Below are 19,327 nucleotides of genomic sequence, written 5' to 3'. Positions count from 1 at the left end.
AAAAAAAAAAAAAAATAAAAATAAAAATAAAAATAAAAATAAAAAGTAGGTGGAGCATGGCCAAGCCCGGTGGCTCACGCCTATCATCCCAGCACTCTGGGAGGCTGAGGTGGGTGGATCAGGATCACCTGAGGTCAGGAGTTCGAGACCAGCCTAACATGGCAAAACCCCATCTCTACTATAAAAAAAAAAAAAAATAGCCAGGAGTGGTGGTGAGGACCTACTACTGTAATCCCAGCTACTTGGGAGGATGAGGCAAGAGAATCGCTTGAACCTGGGAGGCAGAGCTTGCAGTGAGCCCAGATCACACCACTGCACTCCAGCCCGGGCAGCAGAGCAAGACTGTCAAGAAAAAACAAAACACACACACACAAAAGTAGGTGAGCTTGATACTAATCAGGAAGAGAATTTGGGTAAAGTTGCCCAGGAGTAGAAACCCCCACTTCGGAAGAGAAGCTAAGAGATGGAGTTCTGCCAGCTCAAGGTGACCACTTCAGTTGCTTTCAGTAACACCCCTTCAAGCAGGAAACAAGTTTTGTTTTTGTTTGAGACCGAGTATCACTCCCAGGCTGAGGTGCAATGGTACAATCTTGGCTCACTGCAACCTTGGTCCCCTGGGTTCAAGTGATTCTCCTGCCTCAGCCTTCCGAGTAGCTAGGATTACAGGAACCTGCCACCAGGCCCAGCTAATTTTTGTATTTTTAGTAGAGAGGGAGTTTCACCATCTTGGCCAGGCTGGTCTTGAACTCCTGACCTACTGATCCACCCGCCTCGGCCTCCCAGAGTGCTGGGGTTATAGGTATGAGCCACTGCACCTGGCCAACAAGTGCTTCCTTCTATCTGGTGCTGATAGTTGGCAGTTGGAAGCCATAGTGTGTGAGGATCCAGGTCACTCGGATTCCTCCTGTGGTTCTAGAGCAGTTTCCAGTGTCTTTCGGGGCTGCCCTGGTTCACCTGTGTCCAGCCCATCCAGATTGCCAAACATTATTCACTCCCACTTCCAAACCCTGGAATCAAGCCTGGCCAACATGGTAAAACCCTATCTCTACTGAGAATTATCCAGGTGCAGTGGCTTACACCGGTAACCCCAGCACTTTGGGAGGCAGCAGGCAGGTGGATCACTTGAGGGATCTGAGACCAGCCTGGGCAACATAGCGAAATTTGTCTCTGCAAAAAATAAGCTTAGCATAATGGCGCTTGCCTGTAGTTCCAGCTCCTCAGGAGTCTGGGGTGGGAGGATTGCCTGAGCCCAGGAGGTCAAGAACCATGTTCCTACCACTCCACACCAGCCTTGGGGACAACGTGAGACTCTCTCCCCCCCGCCAAAGAAAAAACCCTCCACGAAAAGCCTAGAACCAGATTCCCAAAAACTCACTAGGAGTGGTTGCACAGGCTGCCCCCCCAGGAGGCCTGGCGCTTCCACTCTGTGGGGCTGATGCTGAGTGCGAGAAAACAGCATCCCTGGAGGCCTATGTCCCTGCAGATTGCTAAAGCCATCACTGCGAGTGAGAAGAATGGGCAGCAGATGGAGGCTTGGACAGAGTCCAGGAATGTGAAGGGCATAGGGAGGACTGCAGTGGTGGAAATCGAGCCAGGCTTCTTCTGTGATCCGCCTGGCTGGGTCCGCTGGTTTGGCTCTGCCAGCCCAGGAGCAGCCTGAAGAGGGGGCACAGGATGGTCAGGTCTGGGCAAGGAAAGGGCAGCTGAGAGGTGCCCTGGTGGCATCCCTGAGGGGCAGCCATTTAGCAGAATGGGTGATGGACACATGACCCCCTGCAGTGGGTCTGTGGCTGGGGATCCTCAGTGGTGGCTCCATGTGGTCTCAGGAGGCCCAGTGCTGATGATCAGAACCACACTCTTAACAGTAGTGACAGGACTAGTGTGGGGAAAAGATATCAGCCTGTTACTGTGTCTGTATAGAAAGAAGTAAACATAAGAGACTCCATTTTGTTCTGTATTTGAGATGCTTTTAATCTGTGACCCTGCCCCCAACCTTGTCCTTGCAAGAGACATGTGCTGTGGTGACTCAAGGTTTAAAGGATTTTGGGCTGTGCAGGGTGTGCTTTGTTAAACAAATGCCTGAATGCAGCTTGCTGGTTAAAAGTCATCACCATTCACTTAATCTCAAGTACCCAGGGACACGCACACTGCCAAAGGTCGCAGGGACCTCTGCCTAGGAAAGCTAGGTATTGTCCAAGGTTTCTCCCCATGTGATGGTCTGAAATATGGCCTCGTGGGAAGGGAAAGACCTGATCGTCCCCCAGCCTGACACCCTTGAAGGGTCTGTGCTGAGGACCAGTACAAGAGGAAAGAAGGCCTCTTGGCGGTTGTTGGCAGTTGAGATAGAGAAAAGCATCTGTCTCCTGCCCGTCCCTGGGCAATGGAACATCTCAGTATAAAACCCAATTGTATGTTCTGTTTACTGAGAAAGGAGAAAACCGCCTTAGGGCGAAAGGCGGGACTTGCTTTTCACCTTAGGGCGAAAGGCGGGACAATGCTGCTCTTTATGCACTAAAAAGGTTTATGGAGATGTTTGCATACGCACATCAAGGCACAGCACTTTTCCTTAAACTTATTCATGTCACAGAGATCTTTATTCATATGTCTTACTGCTGACTTTCTCCCTACAATGATCCTATTATCCTGCCACTTCCTTTTCTTTAAGATGGTAAAGATAATTATCAATAAATACTAAAGGAACTTAGAGACCGGTGCCGGTGTGGGTCCTCGGTATGCTGAGCGCCGGTCCCCCGGGCCCACTTTTTCTTTCTCTATCCTTTGTCTCTGTGTCATTTCTTTTCTCAAGTCTCTCGTTCCACCTAACGAGAAACGCCCACAGGTGTGGAGGGTCAGGCCACCCCTTCAGACTAGGATCAGCCATGACAGTCAACAGGCATTGCTGTTCTGCCCTTGGCTGTGTACTCGGCTTGAGTTCTCTCATCCGGGAGTCACATAACCCATGAGAGAAAGTCACCATTCTCGTCTTATAAATGAAATAAGTTCAGAGAGGTTAAGGAATTTTCAAGGTGCATGAAGTGGTACAATACTAAGCATATGAGAAGTTAAGGCCCTATTAGAGCAACCACTGAAGAAAACGAACAGCATCTCCAAAACGCTGGAGGTAAATTAAAACTGAAACAAGTATTTTTAGGCCCAGTGCGGTGGCTCACACCTGTAATCCCAGCACTTTGAGAAGCCGAGGCAGGCAGATCACTTGAGGTCAGGAGTTTAAGACCAGCCTGGCCAACATGAAACCCCGTCTCTACTAAAAATACAAAAATTAGCTGGGAGTGGTGGCAGGCACCTGTCATTTAAGCTACTCAGAAGGCTGAGGCAGGAGAATTGCTTGAACCTAGGAGGCAGAGGTTGCAGTGAGCCAAGATTGCACCACTGCACTCCAGCCTGGGTGACAGAGCAAGACTCCATCTCAAAAAACTTATTTTTAACACAAAAGAGGGCAAGAAAGAAGAGGGACCAAAATAGGGGAGGGAGTGGGAAAGCAAAGTGGAGAGTGAAGTGGTAGACCTAAAACAACCATGTCAAAAGGCAGAAATTGTCAAAGGGATCAAGATTCACAGGCAAGGCCGAATGATATGTACAAGAGTCATGTTAAATATAAAGACACAGGTGGACTGGGCACGGGGCCCACACCTATAATCCCAGCACTTTTGGAGGCTGGGGCAGGTTTGCTTGAGGCCAGGAGTTCTAGTCCAGCCAGGGCAACATGGCCAGACCCCATCTCTTCAAAAAACAGTTTAAAAGAAAAACTAGCTGGCCACGGTGGTGTGTGCCCATAGTTCTAGCTATTCAGGAGGCTGAGATGGGAGGACTGCTTGAGGCCAGGAGTTGGAGGCTGCAGTGAGCTATGATAGCACCACTGCACTCCAGCCTGGGTAACAGAGCAAGACCCTGTCTCTGGAAAAAAATGAAAGATTTGCCCAAGCTAAGGACAGCCCAGACCTCGTTGGGGCTGGGAAGCAGGAAAGTGTAGGATGGGGACAGGTCCACGGCAGAGAAAGGATTTGGACCCAGAGTTGCCAGATCGTAAAACCTAAGGTCTTTAACACTGTCTGTCCTACCTTCTGGCAGCGCTCCGAGTCCTACTGGGGAGCAGTCCTCAGATGTGACACAGCTTCACAGCTGTGCTGCCTTCCCTGGGCTAATCCCCACTACTGGCCAAAAATGAGGTGACATTTCTCTTAACCTCCCCTCTGCTTTAATACATCCCTCTGATCCCTCCAGCCCGGGGACTCATTCTTCCAGCAGCCGCTGAACTCCTCTGTATCAGATTCTCACACTTGAGCATGCATCAGAATCACCTGGAAGGTTTAATGCACTGATGGCCGGGCCCTGTCCCTGCCATTTCTGAATCTGTAGGCCAGCGTGGGGCCTGGGAATCTGCATTGCTAACAAGGTCCCCAGATGTTCGCACTTGGAGGAACCCCATGGGCAGTTAAGCCCGCTGCTTAATCTGAGAAACAGCTCCCGCCTTGAAACCCACCATCAGGTGAATCCAATGGAGTAATTAGTTTCCAACAGAGGAAGCCCAGGTGCCCCGTGGGAGCACACAGGTGCAGCACCCGCCTCTGGTCAAGGGAAAAGCAGCCCGAGACAAACTTCTGGTGCCACAGAAAGCCAGATGTTCTCATGGAGGCCACCTAGCCCCCTGTCACCCATCATGACTTCGCTTGCACAGTTTGAACAATACCATTGGTTTTGCCATATGGCCAACTCTTAGGCATCTCCATAGGGCCACAGGGCAGGCCCCCGGCTGCTGGCATCGCCTGGTCTTATGATCTCAGGCTCCCAGCACCCTCACCGCCCAGCAGTCTGTTCCATAGCAGCACCTCCTACCTTCTCCCTGACTTCTAGAGGGGAGCACCCCCTGAGCTTAGCTGTGCCGGCCCCCTCACCAGCACCGTCACATTCCTGCTTCCATAGATGAATGAATCTTGCACGCCTTCCCGTGGATGTTCTGCCTCACAAGGTACATTCATACAACTGTGCCCGCCTCTGAGCCTTTTAACACCTCTTTCCACCATCTGACAGCAGCACCAGCATCTCTCCTTTGCTTAGTGTGCTCTGCCTTCTGCCTGCTTCTAGGAGCCATCTGGCAGCACGGTGGCCCATCCCCTAGGGTCCCGAGCAGGGCATTAAGTCCTGTATCCTGGGGAGTACTCCTGAATTGAGAACCCCCACCTTTTTCCAGCTTTATGAGCTCTCCCCTTGGTCCAGCTCTCTCAGCACCCAGTTCCTGTCACGTGTGCCCAGTCCCTGCAAGTGCGTTTTGGCTCCATTCTGCAGCTCCCTTGGTACAAGGTCCTTTTCCTCCCTTACCAGGCCTGGTGCCATCATGGCCAGGAGTGGAAGAGAGAAAGATGGTGGGGGTAATGTCCTGCAGGAGGAAAGCCTCCATCTCCTGCGGGGAGGAGGATACTCTCACCCCTGGTGGGAAGAGTGGCCACTTACGTGCACTCAGGGCTTATGGGCTCTGGGGATTTGAGGTTTTGGGAGCACATAAACCCAGACGTCCGCATCTCATGAACTAGGGCCCTGCCTCTGGCACAGCAGGCTGTCTAGGTGGAAGATTTAACCTTCTTGGGAGCTTGGCTGATCTTACAACTAAATCCTTGGTCTAGTCCTCAGCTTTCTCTACCTTGCAGCTGCACGAGATAAAAACCTTTACGTGCTCCTAAGGAGGCTTTCACCCTCAGCTTTTTTTATTTTCCAACATCTTTGTTTTTAACAACAACCACCTAGTTTCACTGTGGTTTGGGGGTTTTTGAGACAGGGTGTCTTGCTCTGTCACCCAGGCTGAAGTGCAGTGGCATAATCACAGCTCACTGCAACCTCGACCTCCCAGGCTCAAGAGATCCTTCTGCCTCAGCCTCCCAACTAACAGGGACTACACCACCATCGCACCTGGCTCATTCTGATTTTTTTATGGGGACGTGGGTCTCGGTACATTGCCCAGGCTGGTCTTGAGCTCTTGGGCTCAAGCAGTACTCTTACCTCAGCCTCTCAAAGTGCTGGGATTCCAGGCGTGAGCCGCTGCTCCTGGCCCTACGTTCCCTAGGTATTCTGTCCCCTAATATCTCAAACTCCTGACTCAGGGAACCCACTAGTGAATAGTCTTCCCCAGAATACCATTGCATTTCATCAGCAGCGGACGTTTTCACAACCCCATTGCTACCGTGTGCCCGAGCTATCTGCGCTCCCCCTGCCAACCAAGAAGAGGTCGTCACTGCCAGCCCGGTAGTCAGCAATCCAGCTCCAGAATCCCACCTCAGCATCCGTGTTCTGCAGCCCACTCCCGGCACGCATGATCATAGCTGGAGGCCCCCTCAGGAAGTAGACTCTGAGATGAAGATGACGGCACAGAAGTTTACCGGTAACCCAGGATAAATACCTGTGAAACCGAAGATACGGAGCGGAAGGAAAGAGCAGCGTTGAGCAGAGGGAGATGGAGCCGCAACACCGTCCCAAGTTTGGGTGAAAAGACTGGACCTTTAAAAACCCCACTGACCAATCACTGGCTGCAGGCTGCCCAGAAAGGACGTACGACCCGAGGTCAAGATGATGCCCTTCAGCTGAGGAAATTACCAAGGAGGACAGCAGCTGTGGACTGTCTGCTGGCCACAGCAACACCTGGGGAGGTCGGCCTGCAGTCCTGGAGGGAATCTGGGTGACTGATCACGCAGCCACTAGATTAGGTACAGATGCAGGCTGGTCTGAGACCGGATTCTCTTGCGACCGCTCCAGACGTTTCTGTTAGTAGAAAGCCAGATCACCCGATGGGCGGGGAGAGGCGTGTGCCCAGTGTTTAACTCAGACCAAGGGTGGGGCAACCCCTGCCTGAGGAGGAATCCGTTTTTAAGCTGAGGTTAAATCAAGTGAGACCCGATTAAACTCGGAGCCTTTTGCTTAACTGTACTTGTCAACATAACACCCAATTGGAAGCTTTTAAGCATATTTGGGACAATTTGGGTGTGAGTCTACCTTTTCAACTGTAAGTTTTACAAGTTGTAAATGCAGATCGAGTATTTCTCATGAAAATGTACCATCCAGGTGGAGAGGTGATGGAAGTGCAAATTACACAATTACACACTCGGTTTGAAAGACAGTATAAGAAAAAATGTAAAATATATTAATAATTTGAAAATATTGATTACATGTTGAAATATGTTGATATATTGGGTTAAATATATTATTATTTTTTTTTTTGAGACAGGGTCTTACCCCACCTGGCTAATTTTGTTTTTTTTTTTCTTTTTTTTGTAGAGAAGAGGGGTCTATGTTGCCCAGGACTGCGCTCTCGAAAACTCCTAGGCCTCAAGCGATCGCCCGGGCCCCTCAGCCCTCTCAAAGGTGCCTGGGATTACAGGCAGTGAGGCTTACCCGCCTGCCCAATATCTTTTTCTTTTTTTTTTTTTTATTTTTTTTTAGACGGGAGTTCTCGCTCTGGTCACCAGGCTGGAGCTGCAGGTGGCCGGATCTCAGCTCATCTGCAAGCTTCCGGCTTCCCGCGGTTTACGCCCATTCTACCTGCCTCAGGCCTCCCGAGTAGCTGGGCACTTTACAGGGCGCCGCCCACCTCCGCCCGGCCCCTAGTTTTTTGCTATTTTTTTTAGTGAGAACGGATGGTTTCAACCGGCGTTAGCCCAGGATGGTCTCGCAATCTGCCTGCCCCTCGTTGATCCGGCCCGGTCTCGCTTCCCAAAGTGCTGGGATTACAGGGCTTGTTGAGCCACCGCGCCCGGCCCGATCTTTTTACTTTTTCAATAGGGCTACCAGATAATTTAAAATCATCCATTTGGCTCGCCGTGTATTTCTTTGGTGTTTCTTTGAAACAACGATGGGTTAGGAACAGCAAGGCATAGCCATGCAGTTTTCAGGTTGGCCACCAGGTGGCAGCCTTATACCGGAACTGTCGTTTTCAGACTCGGGAGGCCGGTGGGTGGAGCGGGAGACAGACGTAGATTTCAGCAGCAAATGAAAAATTCGCTAAGCCAGGTTTGTGGTTGCTACTCTGTTTTCATATTAATTACGCCTCACATTTATTTGTATGTAGATGGTTGCTGACATAATAAAATGTATGTCCTTTCCTCTGTGTTTAAGAGCAGTTCTCCCTCACTGAGCTGGCAGTTTCCTTAAAACACCTGGCTCTTAATTATATAGAGAGACTGGGCGCGGTGGCTCTAATTATATATAGAGACCTAGCGCGGTGGCTCACGCCTGTGATCCCAGCGCTTTGGGAGGCCGAGGTGGGTGGATCACCTGAGGTCAGGAGTTCGAGACCAGCTTGACCAACATGGTGAAACCTTGTCTCCACTAAAAATACAAAAATTACCCGCGCATGGTGGCATGCACCTGTAATCCCAGCTACTCAGGAGGCTGAGGCAGGAGAATTGCTTGAACCTGGGAGGCAGAAGTTGCAGTGAGCTGAGACTGCACCACTGCACTCCAGCCTGGGCAACAGAGTAACACCCCATCTCAAAAAAAAAAAAAAAAAAAAAAAAAAATCACACACACAGAGACAGAGACAGGGTGACAGGGTCTTGCTCTGTCACCCATGCTGCAGTGCAGTGGTGTGATCATAGCTCACTGCCAGCTGGAACTCCTGGGCTCAAGTGATCCTCCTGCCCCAGCCTCCTGAGCAGCACACTACAAGTGCAAACCACTGCACCCGGCTACTTTTTCTTTTTTTTAGAGAAAAGAGTCTCACTATGTTGCCTAGGCTAGTCTCAAACTCCTGGCCTCAAGCAATTCCCCCACCTCAGCTTAATACTTTTTTTTGAGACAGTCTCACTGTTGCCCAGGCTGGAGTGCAGTGGCACCATCTTGGCTCATTGCAACCTCTTGCCTCCTGGGTTCAAGCAGTTCTTGTGTCTCAGCCTCCTGAGTAGCTGGGATTACAGGGGTACACCATCATGCCTGGGTAATTTTTGTATTTTTGGTAGAGACAGGGGTTTCACCATGTTGGCCAGACTGGACTCAAACTCCTGACCTCAGATGATCTGCCTGCCTCGGCCTCCCAAAGTGTTGGAATTACAGGCATGAGCCACCGTGCCCGGCCAGCTTAATTTTTTTTTTCTTTGAGATGGAATCTTGCTCTGTCGCCCAGGCTGGAGTGCAGTGGCTCAATCTAGGCTCACTGCAAGCTCCGCCTCCCAGGTTCATGCTATTCTCCTGCCTCGGCCTCCCAAGTAGCTGGGACTACAGGCGCCTGGCACCATGCCCAACTAATTTTTTGTATTTTTTGTAGAGACGGGGTTTCACCGTGTTAGCCAGGATGGTCTCGATCTCCTGACCTTATGATCTGCCCCCCTCAGCCTCCCAAAATGCTGGGATTACAGGCATAAGCCACCACACCCGGCCGGTTAATACTATTTTTAATAGTCGATTTTGGGCCTCACTCCTATGTCCAAGCCCTCTCTCATTTTGCTTTTCCCCTTTTCACACATTCATTCTCCACATCAATTTCTCTTCATGTCCTTAGAATTAAATTGCATCTATAACCTTAATTTCAACCTATTAGATGCATCATTGGAACGTCTGATACTGCAAGGGCAGAGAAAGTTATTAGGAAAGCCAGTGAAGGAGAAAACGCAGGAGGGAGCCCATTCCATTCCTGCCAAGATGCCGGCTTAGTGTGGATTGTTGGCTGCCCCGCAGGACCAGCCATGATGGATTTTTTTTTTTTTTTTTTTTTTTTTAGATGGAGTCTCACTCTGTTGCCAGGCTGGAGTGCAGTGGTGAGATCTCGCCTCACTGCAACCTCTGCCTCCCGGGTTGAAGCGTTTCTCCTGCCCCAGCCTCCTGAGTAGCTGGGACTACAGGTACCCACTACCACACCTGGCTAATTTTTGTATTTTAGTAGCAACGGGGTTTCACCATGTTGGCCAGGATGATCTCGATTTCCTGGCCTCGTGATCCTCCCTCCTCGGCCCCCCAAAGTGCTAGGATTACAGGCGTGAGCCACCACTCCCAGCCCATGATGGATCTTTAGAGGGAAACATTGAGAGACAGGAAGTCCTGGGAGAAGCAGCGAAGATCAGAACCTGTGGTTGTGTGGGAAGGCCAGGGCTATGACCCAAGGCAGGAGGCTGTGGACTCGGTTGTGGGAGGATAAAGCAGTAAATGAGCGGCAGAGTTCTCCTCTGCTTCCGACCCAGCTCCAGGGCTTTGGGGCAATGGGTGCCTGGCCCCGGCCTGCAGGTGTCCTCAGGATAAAGTGGGTCATGCAGAGGCTCTGCGCAGGGGAGGAAATGAAAAATACTTAGAAGTATAGCGTATCAAATTGCAATAAAAAAGGCCGGTTGTGATGGCTCACACCTGTAATCTCAGCACTTTGAGAAGCCAAGGTGGGTGGATCTCTCTCGAAGTCAGGAGTTTGAGACCAGACTGGCCAAGATGGTGAAACCCTGTCCCTACTAAAAATACAAAAATTAGCCAGGCATGGTGGTAGGCACCTGTAATCCCAGCTATTTGGGAGGCTGAGGAGGGAGAATTGCTTGAACTCAGGATGTGGAGGTTGCAGTGAGCAGAAATCATGTCACTGTACTCCAGTCTGGGTACAACAGCAAGACTCCATCTCAAAAAAAAACAACCCAAATTGCAATGAAAGCAGTGCTTGGAGGATAGCTTGCCTCCTGAAATACTTTTATGAGAAAATAAGAGACTGAAAATTAATGAGCTGAATATCTAAATTTGTGATGTTAAAAAATCACAAATGGATACATACAGATTAGGAAGCCAGCATTACAGTGATACCAAAGCCAGAAGAAAAGAAAATTACCAAGCAGTATCTCTCATGACTATGAGATGCAAAAACCTTCAATAAAGTACTAGCAAACTGAACCCAACAGCATATTAAAAGGATTATACACCATGATTAAATGGGATTTATGCTGGCATGCAAAGCGCTATAGGAAATAACAAGAAAATCCATCAGCGTAATCTTCCACATTAATCGAATGAAAGGGTAAAATCACGTGATCACTTAAATTGATGCAGAAAAGGCCTTTGACAAGATCCAACACCGTTCATGATGAAAAGCACTGAGAAATGTAGGAATAGAAAGGAACTTCCTTAACACAATAAAGGGAATTTTTGAAAAACCCACACATTGGCCGGGCGCGGTGGCTCAAGCCTGTAATCCCAGCACTTTGGGAGGCCGACACGGGCGGATCACAAGGTCAGGAGATCGAGACCATCCTGGCTAACATGGTGAAACCCCGTCTCTACTTAAAAAAAAAAAAATACAAATAACTAGCCGGGCGTGGTGGCGGGCGCCTGTAGTCCCAGCTACTCGGGAGGCTGAGGCAGGAAAATGGCATAAACCCGGGAGGCGGAGCTTGCAGTGAGCTGAGATCCGGCCACTGCACTCTAGCCTGGGCAACAGAGCGAGACTCCATCTCAAAAAAAAAAAAAAAAAAGAAAACCCAAACATAACATATTTCAATGGTGAAGAGCCAAAAAGCTTTTTTCCTAAGATCAAGAATTAGACAAGGATGCCTGCTTTTACCACTGCTATCCAACACTATAGTGGAAGTTCTAGATAGAGCAATTAAACAGGAAGTAAAAGTCATCCAAATTGGAAAGGAAAAAGTGAAACTGCCTCTAATTGTAGATCATATGATCCTATATATAGAAAACCCTAAAGGATCCACAAGAAAGCTACTCAAATAAACAAATTCAGGAAAGTTGCAGGACACAAGCTCAATACACCCAAAGCAGATGTTTCTTCACAGCTGCACCTGCAATGAGTAATCTGCAAAGGGAATTTAAAAAGCAGTTCCATTTACAATAGCACCGAAGAGAGTCAAATACATAGGAAAATAGTTAACCAAGGAAGTGAAAGACTTACACACTAAAAAGAATACAACACTGCTGAAAGAAATTAAAGAGCCAGGCGCAGTGGCTCACCCCTGTAATCCTAGCACTTTGGGAGGCCAAGGTGGGTGGATCACCTGAGGTCAGGAGTTCAAGACCAGCTTGGCCAACATGGCAAAACCCCATCTCTACTACAAATACAAAAGTTAGCCGGGCATCATGGTGGGCACCTGTAATCCCAGCTACTTGGGAGGGTGAGGCAAGAAAATTGTTTAATCCTGGGAGGTGGAGGCTGCAGTGAGCCGAGATCATGCCACTGTATTCCAGCCTCATTCCAGACAGAATGAGACTGTCTCAAAAATAGAAATAAAAAAATAAAAATCTATCAGTATAATAGACCACATTAATCGAATGAAAGGGAAAAAAAATCACATGATTACCTCAATTGATGCAGAAAAGGCCTTTGACAAATTCCAACACCTTTCGTGATAAAAAGCACTCAGAGGCTGGACATGGTGGCTCACGCCTAATCCCAGCACTTTGGGAGGCTGAGGCGGGTGGATCACCTAAGGTCAGGAGTTCGAGACCAGCCTAACATGGTGGAACCTCATCTCTACTAAAAATACAAAAATTAGCTGGGTGTGGTGGCTCACACCTATAATCCCAGCTACTCAGGAGGCTGAAGCAGGAGAATCTCTTGAATCCAGGAGGTGGAGGTTGCAGTGAGCCGAGATCGCGCCATTACACTCCAGCTTGGGCAACAACAGCAAAACTCCATCTCAAAACATAATAATAAATAAGCCAGGCATAGTAGCATAGGCCTGTACTCCAAGCTACTCGGGAGGCTGAGGCACGAGACTCACTTGACCCTGGGAGACGGAGGTTGCAGTGAGCTGAGATCGAACCTCTGCACTCCCGTCTGGGCAACAAAGCAAGACCCTAAAAGAAAAAAAAAAAAAAAGACTAAGAACCCCAAGCAGGCTGAGTACAAAGGAAACTAAGGAACTAAGCATCTTGTTAAACCAATGAAAATCAAGGTAAAATCTTAAAAGCATCCAAAGAAAAACCATTAAACCTTTTAAAAAGCAACAGTAAGATTCATCACTGACTTCTCCACGAAACAACAGAAGCCAGAAGACACTGAAATACCTTCCACGTCCAAATATCCATATACATACCCATATGCACGCTGTGACAAAAATTATTTTTTAGTGCGACAGGTGACTTTTACATAATCAAAATGAATAAATATCTTTTCAGACAGTGGAACGACAGGAGAATTTTCTCCAACAAAATTTTCACTGCATTAAAGGAAAGACTGAAAGGTTCCAGAGAGAGAGACAGACAGAGAGACAGACTGCCAATCCAGACACACCCTGGGGAAGAGACCGGCCCCTCCATGGCCTGGCCGAAGCAATGGAGCCTGAGCTTGAGGAAGCCTCAAGATGTAAGAGCAGAGGCTGGCGCGGCGGCTCATACCTGTGATCCCAGCACTTTGTGGGGCCGAGGTAGACAGATCGCATGAGGTCAGGAATTTGAGACCAGACTGGACAACATAGTGAAACCCCATCTCTACTAAAAATACAACGATTGTGAGCAAGAGGTGGGATGCAGGAAACCCTCGGGAGGCAGAATCTGCAGGGTGTGGGGGCTAAGGAAGGGAGGAGACAGATGCCCCAAGCATGGCTGAGGGAGTGGAGGTAGTGGCCAGAGGGGTGGGAGCCAGCTGGCAGAGTGTGAGGAGGAAGGGGAGGAAGATCTGGCCATGGAGGATGTGGTGCCCCCGTGTAACATGGCACAGTGCGATTTTTTGCTTCTGGGCATTTGGGGCTGGGGATGGGCGTGTTTGACCTGGGGCTCCCAGCCTGCCTGAGCCTCAAACTTTCAAGAATCACTGCAGAGACAGGGAAGCCCAGCGATCCAGAGAAAGGCCATGGGGTGTCAGAGGGTCCCCATCCTGTCCCCTGAGCCCACCAATCATGGCCCACCTCGCCACCACCCCCCTCCTCAGCAGTCCTTGCGTTGATAACGCTCCTGGCTCCAGCGTGTCTGGCAGCCCTAGGAGTGGCCGTGGGAAGATTCCTTGGAACGGCAGGTGTGTGGGGCCAGAGTGAGTTCGTCCCCCTTACTGCCCACGCCCCCTTGCAGGGCCCTGAGCAAGGGAGCAAGCGTGGGTGGCAAGAACCCTGCCACCGGGGGGCAGGTGCTGAGGATGGCGGCCAAGGTCCTCCCGGTCCCCACCAGCCACATCCCCCCTCTGTCTCTGCACCCCTTTTTATCTGCCTGTGTGTTTCTGGCCACTCTTCGGGAAGCAGGAGCCTGAGTGGTGGGAAAGGCGACTAGGGAAAGGTCCTCCCAGACGCCGCCCATGCCTGGCCTAGCCCAGCCCAGTGGGGGCCCAGGTTCTGGAGTGGAGTGAGGCTTTGGAGGCCCCAAAACAGGAGACGGACAGCACCGACGTGTGCTCCACGGGTTTATTGAAGTTCTGTGGGGAGCAAGGTCTGAGGGAGCCACGGGCTCACTTGGCAGCCAGGATCGCCTGCACCCAGGGTATGAGCTTGGTAACATGGGTGTACACACCAGGGCTGGAGGTGGAGCAGGTGCCACTGCCCCAGGACACAATGCCCACGAGGGTCCAGGCTCTGTCCTTCTGGCAGACCAGGGGGCCGCCTGAGTCACCCTTTGGGAGAGGGAGAAGGGGACTTGGATCTGGCAGCCCAGACAGACTGGTCCCAGGGGCCACTGGACATAGTTCCCAGAGTGCAGGCCAGGACCCTACACACAGCAGCGGCTCAGCATGTGCGTTGCATGGGTCACGAAAGACTCCAGCCGCTGCTTGTGTGGTTCATGCCCCTGGAAGCCTGAGCCACCCCGGAATGGGGCCCTTTAATGGAAGCTTAGTAAAGCTGGTTTGACCAATAGGAGGAAGAGCCTGGTGGAGCTTGCCAAGGGGTCCTTGTGAGGGAGGGAGGGCTGCTGGAACCTGCTGGCCTGCTGGGATCCACTGCCCAGGTTGTGCACTGTACAACTCCAAGGGCCATTGGCTCTGACATTGGCCATGGAATTTTGCAACAAGGTGAGTCTGACATCAGGAAGGAGTAAGGTTAGTAGATGAGGGCAGAGGGGTGGGGAACCCGGGTCTCCCCTGCACCCCACTCGCCTGGCCAGGGCCTGGGCAGGGCCAGCCTCACCTAGCAGGAGGAGACACCGCTGGCCCCAGCACAGATCATCTCGTCGGTGATCTCGCTGCCCCAGAACTTCTTGCATTCGGCATTGGACAGGAGGGGCAGGGCCGCCTGCTGCAGCTTGTCGGGGATCTTGTCGGCTGCAGGACAGGAGGAGGGTCAGGGCCCCTGGGCTCACCCAGCCCACTTAGGAGGGAGAGACCCGGGCCGACACGCCTGCCCTCCCCTGCACCATCACCGCGATGTTGGGTACGGCCCCTGGAGCCTCAGAAGCACCTGTGGGACAAAGGGGGCCTCGGCCCTGCCCGGGTGGGAGCCCCGCACTGCGACTCCAGGCAGGTCAGCCAGGGCAGGGCTCACCTGGTTGGGCACTGCTCAGAAGCCCCCTGTGGAGGCTCCTCGTGGTCCGACCTAGATTTTATTTGCATTTGGGGAATTTTAAATTCAGAGGATTTTAGATAAAGGGACAGGTAAGAACGTGTTGGAATTTAGAGCCAAACGGTCACGGGGGACTCCACGGCCAGGCAGCCCCGACCCCAGAGGCAGCCCCGCGGCCCCTCACCGTTGTACTTGGTCTTGCCCCAGCCTGTGGTGACGCACACTGTCCCCGCGGGGAAGTCATCGTTGGCGCTGGGCAGGCACACGGCGGACACCGTCTGGGAGAAGACGGCGGGTGTGGCCAACTTCAGCAGGGTGATGTCATTGCGCATGGTGAAAATGCTGAAGCTGGGGTTCCTGAAGACCTGGGGGTGGGGGCCAGAGTGCCGGGGTGAGGCCCTGGGAGGAGGCAGGACCTGCAGGCTTCGAGGACTCCGACTCCTTCCCTAGTGCCCGTTAAGGAGCTGTCCATCCCCAGGGCCGGAATGGGAACCACGAGGCCGACCCGGCCCCACTGGGCACCTGTCCCTGAAGCCGCTAAGGGGTCTCCCCCCATTGCCCGCTGCCCCTGCCTTCTGCTGCACGGGGCCTGGGTACCTCAGCGATCTTCAGGACCTGGATGTTCTCCTCATCAGAGCCCTGGTCAAACTCCCCGACCACGACCACGTCGGAGGTCCTGGGCAGAGCGTTGTGGGTGAGCAAAAAGAACATGCCCTGCTCCCCTCCCACCCAACCAGGGCTGGAAGCAGAGCCCGAGGCTGCCCGGTCCTCACCTGACCCCGCAGTGGGCGGCGGTGACCACCCAGTCCTCGCTGATGAGGGAGCCTCCGCAGAAGTGGAAGCCAGTGTTGTCCTGGGAGGAAGATGGGGAGGGTCAGCAACTCCCACCTGGCGGCACCCCCAGCCTGGCCCCTACCCAGGGTGCCCTCTGTCTTGCAGAAGCCCCCTCACCTGCAGGGACACCTGCCAGGGCCAGGAGCCGGGGACGGCGTCCTCCCCATTGACGATCCTGGTCAAGCCGCTGAGCACGGGGGGGATGGCAGGGACCCCGCAGCCTGGGGACGGGGAGTAGGGTAAAGAAGGGCTGAGGCCCCAAACCAACCTGGGCCTTACCTGCCTGCCTGCAGGACTCTCGGTTCTACCCCAGTCCACTGAGGCCAGCTAAGGACCTCCCTGGCACACGCCGCCTCCGCCTCCCTGGTCCCCCAGTTTCTAGGCTCAAATGTTCCTAACTCTCAGCCTGCTGGCTCCAGTCATCCTTCCAGGATGCAGAGGGTCATGTCTCCCCCTACCTGGGGCCTATCCTGCCTGAAGAAGCAGAAAACAGGCCGGGCTGTAAGACTGCCTGGGCTCAGCCTCGAGGCCACCCTTTCCTTGCTGTGTGACCCTAGACCAGGCAGGGCAGCACTCAGTCCTCGGTGTCCTCAGCTATAAAACGGGCAGCAGAACCACATGAGCTCCACCGGCCGACGCGCCTCTGTTAGACTGGCAGGGAGGGGGAAGTGGGAAGAAAATCTGATAACCCCAAGTCCACTGGGAACCTGGGGCTCTGACAATTTGCAGACAGGAGAGTGAAATGGTGCCGTGGACCCCGGGTGGGCAGGTTGAACTCCACAATTTCAGGAAACGTGTAAAGTTTTGTTTTGTTTTGTTTTGTTTTCAGATAGGGTCTTGCTCTGTCACCCTGTCTGGAGTGCAGTGGCGCAATCATGGCCCACTGCAACCTCAAATTCCTGGGCTGAAGCAATCCTATTGCCTTGGTCTCCCAAGGTGCTAGGATTACAGGCATGTGCCCCTATATCCGGTCTTGGTTTCTTAATTATTTAATAAAACTGGACTTTGGCCAGCATAGTGGCTCACGCCTGTAATCCTAACACTTTGGGAGGCCAAGGGGGCTGGATCACCTGAGGTTAGGAGTTCAAGACCAGTCTGGCCAACATGGTGAAACCCCATCTCTACTAAAAACACAAAACTTAGCCAGGCATGGTGGCAGACGCCTGTAGTCCCAGCTACTTGGGAGGCTGAGGCAGGAGAATCGCTTGAACTTAGGGGGCTGAGCACCTGCACTGAGCTGAGAGCGTGCCACTGCACTCCAGCCTGGGTGACAGAGCCAAACCCCATCTCAAAAAAAGTCAAAACACAGCTGGACTTTGATTTCACACCATAAAATGGCACAGACAGAAGCAGAAAACAAACAGAACAATGAGAATAGTCAGGTGTTCCACACATGCCCACCACACCTCTGCTATCTCAGGACCAGGTTCTCGGCTCCTGTGCACAGGCCTCACAATTGGGTTTTACATTTGAGCAGACCCAGTCCCTCAGACCAGCTGGCCCCCTCTGGGGTCATATTTGCCTGCTACAGGGCAGCCCCTGCCTCTCCTGCCCACAGGAACACAAGCAGGCAAGGCGCCTCCCTGACATTTGAGAGCATCAAAAACAACTGGTATTGTAATAGCAAAAAAATGAGAAAGAGCATGTTGGGAGGCCAAGGCGGGTGGATCACAAGGTTAGGAGTTCGAGACCAACCTGGCCAACATGGTAAAACCCTCGTCTCAACTAAAAATACAAAAATTAGCCGGGCATGGTGGTGCGTGTGTGTAGTCCCAGTTACTCAGGAGGCTGAGGCAGGAGAAATGCTTGAACCTGGGAGGTGGAGGTTGTAGTGAACTGAGATCATGCCACTGCACTCCCGCCTGGGCGACAACAGTGAAACTCCATCTCAAAAAAAAAATAAGAGAAATAGATGGTGGTATACTCACAAAACAGATCATGCATTATAAAAATTCAGGTGAATGAGCTGGAGCTCCATGTCAACATGCAGGAAGCGAGAAGACTTGAGTGGGGAAAAAGCACATTGTTGTAGAATGGAGGTAGAACGGAGTATTAGTTACATCAGCCAGACACGGTGGCTCACACCTGTATCAGCACTCTGGGAAGTCAAGGTGAGCGGATCACTTGAGCCCAGGATTTCAAGACCAGCCTGGACAACATAAGACCCCAGGCTGGGCGCAGTGGCTCATGCCTGTAATCCCATCACTTTGGGAGGCTGAGGCGGGTGGATCACCAGAGATTAGGAGTTCAAGACCAGCCTGACCAATATGATGAAACCCTGTCTCTATTAAAAATACAAAAATTAGCTGGGTGTGGTTACGCATTCCTGTAATCCCAGCTACTCAATAGACTGAGGCAGAAGAATCGCTTGAACCCAGGAGGCAGAAGTTGCAGTAAGCCAAGATCACGCCAGTGCACTCTAGCCTGGGTGACAAGAGTCAAACTGTCTCAAAAAAACAAAACAACAACAACAACAAAAAAAACCCATTTCTACAAAATAAAAAGTTTTTAAACTTAGGATCACTTGAGCCCTGGAGTTTGAGGCGGCCAACTCACACCACTGCACTCCAGCCTGGGTGACAGAGTGAGATCCTATCTCAAAAACAAACAGGATAGAATACCGTTTCGTGGGTATACAACTTTTTGAAACCTCATGTATAGATGCATAAATACGTAGGACATTTGTATAAGCCCACATTGCAATGATTCACAGCAAGTTCAGAATAAAGCTCCCATTCCAGAGAGGGACGCAGGGAGAAAAGGGAAACCTGAGCAGAATCTGTTTTGGAAAGAAAGATCTGAAGCAAATCTGCAAAAAGATTTTCTGAATTCTGACAGTAGATATAAGGATGTCATATTCTTTTCTATATTTTACTATTTCTCTTCTGAAAAACAGAAAATGCGGCCGGGCACAGTAGCTCACGCCTGTAATCCCAGCACTTTGGGAGGCTGAGGCGGGGGTATCACCTGAGGCCAAGAGTTTGAGACCAGCCTGGCCAACATGGTGAAACCCCGTCTCTACAAAAAATATAAAAATCAGCCGGGGCCGGGCGCGGTGGCTCAAGCCTGTAATCCCAGCACTTTGGGAGGCTGAG

At 51.4% G+C, this 19,327-nt stretch overlaps 1 protein-coding gene across 1 annotated transcript in view; it reads right to left on the bottom strand.

Moving 5' to 3' along the window:
• Nucleotides 1–14,291: 14,291 nt before the first annotated feature.
• Nucleotides 14,292–19,327, bottom strand: part of LOC108527423 (chymotrypsinogen B-like) — a 6,192-nt gene continuing 1,156 nt past the window's right edge. Inside the window, 6 exon segments of the mRNA XM_017868694.1 lie at nt 14,292–14,515; nt 15,027–15,160; nt 15,583–15,763; nt 15,996–16,074; nt 16,172–16,251; nt 16,350–16,453. Of these exon segments, the coding sequence (XP_017724183.1) occupies nt 14,354–14,515; nt 15,027–15,160; nt 15,583–15,763; nt 15,996–16,074; nt 16,172–16,251; nt 16,350–16,453 (740 nt within the window). The 3' untranslated portion in view covers nt 14,292–14,353.

This window comes from Rhinopithecus bieti, unplaced genomic scaffold (assembly GCF_001698545.2).
Source record: "Rhinopithecus bieti isolate Rb0 unplaced genomic scaffold, ASM169854v2 scaffold_2574, whole genome shotgun sequence".
Lineage (NCBI taxonomy): Eukaryota > Metazoa > Chordata > Mammalia > Primates > Cercopithecidae > Rhinopithecus > Rhinopithecus bieti.
Note: the sequence above shows the minus strand (reverse complement) of the source record. Positions and strands in the feature narration are given on the sequence as shown.